Source organism: Montipora foliosa, chromosome 9 (assembly GCF_036669935.1).
Source record: "Montipora foliosa isolate CH-2021 chromosome 9, ASM3666993v2, whole genome shotgun sequence".
Classification (NCBI taxonomy): Eukaryota; Metazoa; Cnidaria; class Anthozoa; order Scleractinia; family Acroporidae; genus Montipora; species Montipora foliosa.
Genome location: NC_090877.1, coordinates 40,880,791 through 40,888,290, shown reverse-complemented (window position 1 = coordinate 40,888,290; position 7,500 = coordinate 40,880,791). Strand labels below are relative to the sequence as shown.

The window sequence follows — 7,500 nt, the reverse complement described above, 5'->3', positions numbered from 1 at the left end:
AGTAAAATTAAATCAAATGAACTGTGGAAGGACAGATACACTTAGAGACACAAAATAATGGTGATTACACTTTCAGTTTGATTTGTTATATCTTGAGTGCAGCATTTTTTGAATGAGCCAGAGGGTGGGCCATTTGCCTCCATTTTACTTGGGTGTGGAGGGGGTGGCAGTGGGGGTGGGGCACGACTGGAATTGACTGCTGCATTAATTTGCTGAAGTAAAACATCAATTTATTATTACATCAAAGAAAAAGTGTAACACCAAAGGGAAATCCTTGAGAGTGAATTAAAAGAAAGTACTACCACCCCTGCGGTCTTAAACTTTGCTTTAAATTTGTTGAATGCCATTTTTACATACCTTTGTGATTGCAAATCGCTTGCACATTAATTGAATGAAACCCCTTTCGGTTGACATAGTCATTTTCGTTTTCGGTTGGTCCCTGAATCTTTATGTGCGTGCCGTCCACACAGCCAATCACCCCAGGGAACCCTCCCTTGTCGTAAAAGCCTCGTTTTGTTTGAACAATCTCGGCTTCGGTCGATGGCCACTTGATGAAGTGTACTTGTTTTTGTGCGAGGGCATAGGAAACTTTGCTGATGATGCGAGACACGGTCGACTTTGACAAACCAATGGTATCGCCAATAACTTGCAGAAAGCTTCCGGAGGCAAAAAACCGCAACGCAGCAAGGACTTGTACAGTTGTTGACAAGGCATGGTTTCGAGCGGTGGCCCTTTCAAGGTCGTCACGAAGAAGGTCGATCAAAAATTGAATTGACTCTCGGCCAAAACGATATCGACTTCTCAACTCGTCGTCAGTGTATTCGTCTAAAGAAAAATCATCGTGGAGCCTGAATTTTCTCGCTTTTCTTCTAACTGGACCAGGCATTAAGCCCAAACCACCAAGCAGTAAGTCAGCCATCTTTTTTTGTTTGGGGAAAATTTCCCTCGATTAGTGAATTAATCCACCTCGCTAGGTGTGTTAAATTTAACCCTTAGTTTATTCCTTGGATAGGGATAATCAAGCTTTGAGCAACAGAATTTAATCGAAGGGTAAATTTATTCCGTGGATTAGGACTATTTAATCGTAGGTTAACGCTAATCGGCTTTCGAACAACCGGGGCCTGGTTAATATCACAGAAATGTTTCTTTTTAAATGTTGTCAGTCATTTCAGAACATTGGAACAAAAACAGTATTAATAGTTTTTCCTCTTTTGTTATGGAAAATAGTTGCACAAATAGGCAGATCTTGTGTATTTTTAACATAAAAATTATGCTTGTTTTGATCCCATCAAGGGCATTCTTTAAATTGTAAAATGGATTTTTCTCTGTATTTTTATTTACTATTTTGTGGAAAAAAGTATTAAACAATTTGGTATGCGGTCTCTTAAATCAAGGAATAAAGGTAACAAAATACTGTACTTACAGTGTATGTACACTTGCGGTTTTTTTAGTGTTGGAGGAAATGGAAGCTAGATTTGACCGACAGCGTGGATCTCGACGACGCTGGTATGAAGATTACTTTTATCAACCCAAAAAACAATGAAAAACTTATTGACCAAAAGAGACTTGTATGAAATATTATTTTAATAATGAATTGTATAGAAATTTTTAAGCAACCTGATTGGCATAAAGAAGCCCAGTTGGCTCTTTTTGTGAGAGCGGCAAAAGAGTTAAAACCTAAAGGCGATACAGGACAACTCCAGCTAGATGTCAAAGAAAGAATAATGTCTTGCACCTAGTTCATTGGGCCATATTTCCTATTTATTAAATTTTTAACCTCAGGTAATGCATTTCACGCGCTCTGATTGGTTCACTCAATCTCTGTTATCAGCTCATATACCTTAGTTTGCGCTAAGCGAAATTTCTCTCTAAAGAAAGCCAAAAATGAAAAAAAAAACTTGTTTTGTACAAACTTTGGATCAATTCCGACGTTTAAAAGTACGCAAAAAGGCAAGAAATGTTTTTGCGATGAGCCTACGTCTGTCTGACCACAGGCCTATTACACAATATTGCATCTTCATCAAGTTTTTTCGATTTCGCTTGCATTTCGTATTTCCAAGTTTTTGGAGTTTAAAGAATTTAATAAAACAATTATTCCATTCGCGCTTGTTGGATATGAGACTGGTTATAGCCAGCTCTTTGGCTATTTACCATCTCATATCCAACGTGTGCGCTCATGGAATAATTGTTAACTAACCAAGTAGAAAAGGTGTTGTTGGGTCCTTCTAGGATTCCTAAGTGGTAACCAATAGATCTGCTGGGAAGTAGGAAATATTTAATACCAAGCAACAGTTATATCAATGTTTCCATTTCATTTTTCAAGGATCAGGATAAAAATAATGTTATGAATTTCTTCTTGTTTCAGATTTGTCATTGTGGATATTTTGCATTTCCGTGCTTTCAGTCATCTGATCCATGAAAATAATGATATTACATGTATTTGATACACAGCTGTTCCTTGTTATTGTAACTACTAGTAGTATTTTTACTGGGCAGTTAATTTTCCATTGTTGTACTCTTTTGAGAAAAAGTGAGGCTAGAGTTAGCACTGGTCTCACAAAAACCTTGCACTATTTTTTTTTATGCAATGACAAGATGATTAGTGTTAGTCTGAGCAATAGTTTGTTTATAATGTAAACTGCTCTTTTAATTTAACTGTGTGGCCTCAATAAAGTATTGTAACTGAGATTGGTGGAGATGATGAAAATAACCATTAATTTTAATTTTGTACTTTGTACGGGTCTTAAAACTAATCTTCCCTATCAGTAGATTTTGGTTTTATGAAATTGTTTCTTTTTGGGGGGTTTACAAGTTTGTCATCGGAACTTGCAGAACAGTCAAGGGCAAGGTTTCTCTGCACAAAATCACAGACCTAGGGCAATAATAATGCATAACCGTGAAAAGTCACCTGTCCCTTTGTTTCAGTTATTTTGTCAGATCATACACAAATTGGTGGTAAATGGTGTCTAACATCTGCAATGGACTATTAAGGTACAAAATGAAAACACCAGGCAAAAACCTGTTATGTTCGTTTTTATCCATTGCCTTTTTTTCTACCCAACTTAAGGGCCCACTGACGTACTTTTTGGGGTGTGTTGCTAAGAATGTAATGGTTAAGTAATTTGAGAGAATTTGGCATTATTTTGGTCAGTTTTCAACTTTTGTAAACCAATGACCCTAAATATGACGTCATCATGCCACGCCCATAGTCACATGAACAATAAAAGAAAACTCTAAATTTGTCTATGTGCTATGCAATTTGGGTATTTAATCAGTGGTTTGATAATTTGTATTCGTTTACACATGGCCAGTTGATCTGAGAACTAGGGTGAGGAAGGGCGAGGAGAAACCTTTGATGGAAACTACAGTTAGTGCAGTGATTTTTGCTTGTGAGTGGGTTTTCTGGTCATGATATGATGACGTCAGTCACTGGAAGTAACATTTCACTTCCTTAGCAGCATGCGAAAAATCCATCTGTGGGCCCTTCAGAAACAAGATCAAACAAAAGAACACAACCTTGTGGCTTTGACCAGGGAAAAAACGATTAACTCGTTTTTGTAAGAGTTGTTCTCAGATGGCTTTTGGCTTATTAAAGAGAATTAAGAGAGTAATCTTCAATGGGTGAAAATAAAGAATTTTAACTTTATAATTTCCGGTGTCTTCAGGTGTAATACACCTATGAGAACACAAAAAGAATTTTCATATTTTCACCTGATAAAATTATTTTTGTCCTCATCGTAAATATTGTTTCTTAACTGCATGGAGAGCTTCAGTGTTTCTTCCAAAGAGAGGCTAGGCTGCCTGCACCAAACGGTCCAGACTTTCCCTTTATTAAATGAAATAACCATTCTAATTTGCAGACCTAAACTTTGTCTGAACTACTGTTTGGCAGTAACGTTCTGTGACATCCTCATCATTTCTTGGCCTTCTTTTTAAGTTTATCTCTGTGTCGTCTCAGTTCATTCAATTCCTTCAGTTGCTCAATTTCATCCTCAAGCCGTGCTATTCTGGAGCTGGAGAGAGAGAGTAACATTACGACTCTTGTAACATAAAAGAACCAGTACCATGACCCTTGCAACATTTTTATTTTGATTTTTTGTTTTTACACTTTCATCTATTTTTTAACATTTAAGTAAATTAATTGACGACCCCACCCCCCCCCCCCCCCAAAAAAAAAAAAAAAAAAAGACAAGCCCAAAGCACGCCCAGGAAGCCTATACCATAACATCTCCAGTTAAAAACCGGGTAGACAAAGTGGCTGTCATTACAATTACAGTTGACCTTTCTGTATGTCATGCAACAAGAAATGGTTGTCAAAGGTACTTTCCCAGCCAGGTTCCTAGTAATAGCTGAAAGCGCATATTTAGAGCTATTATTTCATGAGAAGTAATTACTGAAAAGGTTTCGGAGGAAACCACCTCTTGCCTTCATTTTGGGGTCAATGACAATGTTGCCTGATAATAGGTAAAAGGGCAACTGAAAATCAGAGTCCCACTACAACTCCCATAACACTGCTTGGTTGGTCCGATCAACAAGCTTATAATGCTAAGATAAATTTTCATTCCAGGCATGAATTCTCCGATCCCCCTCCCCCTAATCATGTGACAGTGATCACGAAGCGTGTTTCAACATTGCAAGGGGGTTGATTGTTGGTGTAAAGATGATTTTTTTTGGGACTTCTGTGCTAGACTAGTTTTCTCGAAAATAATGTCTGAAGATTTTTGTCTCAGATTGTCGATAAGCGACATAAATCAATGGTGGAGCATCCGCCTGGTATTATGGAAGGCATGCCTTTCAACACTTCCCAAGCAATTACTGTAGCTTATTCTTCTCACAGGCACATTACACCATTAACCATCCATGATTGCAAAAGTTAACTAGATTTCTGATCTCTCTGCGAATGCTACAGCATGGTATGTTCCACCTACCCTGCATAGCCGGAGGTAGGCATATTAACAAGCAGCAAAGCTGCACAGAGAATGGGGAGCAGTGCTATGAAATATGCCTCTTGGGCCAACTATAACAGTAGCTATTGCAGGCTATGTTCCACCTTTCTTTTTTGTCTTTGACTCTATGCTTGAGGCCAGAGTTACTGGAAATCAATCTTACCTTTTTACTTCCTCTCTTTCAATCTGTGAAAAGTTACTTTCCATGGCTGCCAAGTCATCATCATCATCATCACAGAATCTTTAGAAAAGATCAAAACCAAGTGAATTTAAGTAATTTACTGTAGGTGCAACTTGGATTATTTTAAACAGATTTTTTGAAATAAACCATGTTCTTCCGAGCATCTGCTTGACAAACCAAACCCATTGACTCCAAGGAGTCTTACTACCTGAGCACGAGGGCCCTACTGGGGAATATTGGACTGAGGTTGTGGCAGCACAAGGTCCGTACAAAAATGACTGAGGGCTAATCCCCAGTATGGTTAGTAAGTTGTTTATTATAATTTATTATGGTATTGTTATTTGAGTGATCGGACACTCCGCTTGGTGAATGTTCATAACTTACATCTTCGATCAGTGAATTTTGAATGCCACCCTTTTAATAATAATTGTAAAACTAAATTTCCGCTTGCTATAATAATATTGTACTGGTGTGATGAAAAAAATAAAATTCTGCATTTTAAAAACTTCTGTGTTTCACTCGACTTGAATTTCCTGGGTATAGAAAAAATACAGAAATGGACCAATCAGAATGCTTTATTTAGCCTGAGAATTGCTTGCCATATGATTAACAATTATTCGCCGAAGGCGAAGTGCTTATTGGTGAATATTCAACGAGACGAAGTCGAGGTGAGTATCCACCGATAATCACTGAGCCTGAGGCGAATAATTGTTTTAGTATAAATACACAGGTGATTATTTCAAAAAAGAGAGAAAAAAACATTTCAACGCGAAAATCATCTTCACTTGCAAGGGCAAAACGACTACTGGCAGCCATTTTGTCCGTCGAGGTGATTATCGGCTGATAATCCGAGATAGCGAGCCAATGAGAGTGTGCGATTTTGTATAATCACCTGTGTATTCATACTAATTATAAATAATAGATTTTACTACGTCTATTGCCAGACCATTTTACTCATCAATGGGGGATGGTTCAGTGGTCAATGGATTAAGAATGCTGGATTAACCAACCATGAAATTAGAAAATCACGAGAGAAACACTACATGCACCAATACAAATTAATTGCCTTATTACCTACTCACGGTATGACACTTTTTTCTCTCTGTAAGCAGAAATTACAGTAGACTAAATTTCCCCATTACTATAAACAAGATGTCAAATGTCATCACTTCACTTCAGACTATTAGAGAACCCACATACTATTCGTGGGGGGGAGGGGGGGGAGATCCCCAGTGTTGGTGGTCTACCTCTCAGAGAAGTATTACATTTTATGTGTGATGTGTGCAGTTTATAAATACAAATTACCATTACCATTACCATATATAATATTAATCATACGAACCTTGATCTATCATAACCAAATATTTCTTTGATATACTTGGAAACATCAACCTCTTCTCCCTCTCCATCATCAATAAAGTCATCATCATCATATGCATCATCCATGTGTTCATTCCTCTTTCTCTTTCGCAAATGTCTGTCTCGTCTGATCCCAATATGTCGTTCTCTTAGCGAGTTCATATCTTGCCTTGGATGGGTTTTCATAGTGTGCTTTAATTTTCCACGACTTTCTGACTGTGCCTGAGTTGATGACATTTTTCCTTCAACTCCCTTATCTTTAAAGCCATTTATTGATACCCCTGGTCTTTTACAAACCTGTTTAGTTTTGGAATCTGCCATCAAAGACTGTGCTTTACTTGCAGTATCTTTCATTTGTGATTTTGAAGATCCTTGTAGATTTACCTGTCCATTAGATTTTCTATCCACGGTAGACTTACGCTGTCCATTAGTCAAAAACTTTTTCTCATCCTGACCGATCTTCTTCTCAAGTCCATCACCTACATTGCTTTGTTCGGCCTTAACTCTTCTTTCATGTTCTAACACTCTCCCACCTCCATTTTTGTTTTCCTCTGCCATAGCAAGCAATGCTTTGAAATCCAACGGCCCACGGGCTTTAGCTTTCCCTTTACCCTTTTGGAACAATTTCTTGGAACTTGAATCAACATTTTTAATATCAACTTCAGGCAAGGGCCTCATTCCTCTTGTCTCTGATTTCTGCAAACTTTTCCCATATGCCCCCTTTGTGTCTCTATGTTCAGAAACTTTCTGTTTCTCAGTTCTCCTATTCATGTCAGGTATTGATACTTTCTTTCCACTTTGATCAAATGTTTGCCTTTTTCCAGATTCCTTTGTTTTAACACCAAGAGAATGAGCAAGGCGTTCCTCAATCCTAGCTCGTCTTGCAGCCTCTTCTTCTGCTATAGGAGGGCAAAGGTAAATTGAAAGAAAGAAAGATAGTTGAAGGGTATCAAGCTTGCATAATGGTGATACAATAAAAATGAAACAGGAAAAGCTAAGTTTAAGTCTCAGAGT

General features: G+C 37.8%; 3 protein-coding genes across 6 annotated transcripts in view; 1 reads left to right on the top strand and 2 right to left on the bottom strand.

Annotated features, from left to right (window-relative positions):
* LOC137971366 (putative nuclease HARBI1) overlaps window positions 1-934 on the bottom strand; it is a 2,824-nt gene extending 1,890 nt beyond the window's left edge. Inside the window, exon 1 of the mRNA XM_068818203.1 lies at window positions 358-934. Coding sequence (XP_068674304.1) covers window positions 358-919 — 562 coding nt within the window. The 5' untranslated portion in view covers window positions 920-934. The remainder of the gene's footprint in view (window positions 1-357) is intronic.
* The window catches only part of LOC137971368 (protein lin-7 homolog C-like), an 18,654-nt gene extending 15,966 nt beyond the window's left edge, over window positions 1-2,688 (top strand). Inside the window, exons 10-11 of the mRNA XM_068818205.1 lie at window positions 1,452-1,506; window positions 2,366-2,688. Of these exons, the coding sequence (XP_068674306.1) occupies window positions 1,452-1,506; window position 2,366 (56 nt within the window). The 3' untranslated portion in view covers window positions 2,367-2,688. The remainder of the gene's footprint in view (window positions 1-1,451; window positions 1,507-2,365) is intronic.
* Window positions 2,483-7,500, bottom strand: part of LOC137971365 (protein SPT2 homolog) — a 10,240-nt gene continuing 5,222 nt past the window's right edge. For all 4 annotated transcript variants that reach the window (XM_068818200.1, XM_068818202.1, XM_068818201.1 and 1 more), the window contains 3 exons: window positions 6,470-7,385; window positions 5,110-5,187; window positions 2,483-4,013 (listed from right to left, as the gene is read on the bottom strand). In XM_068818200.1, coding sequence (XP_068674301.1) covers window positions 3,914-4,013; window positions 5,110-5,187; window positions 6,470-7,385 — 1,094 coding nt within the window. In that variant the 3' untranslated portion in view covers window positions 2,483-3,913. The remainder of the gene's footprint in view (window positions 4,014-5,109; window positions 5,188-6,469; window positions 7,386-7,500) is intronic.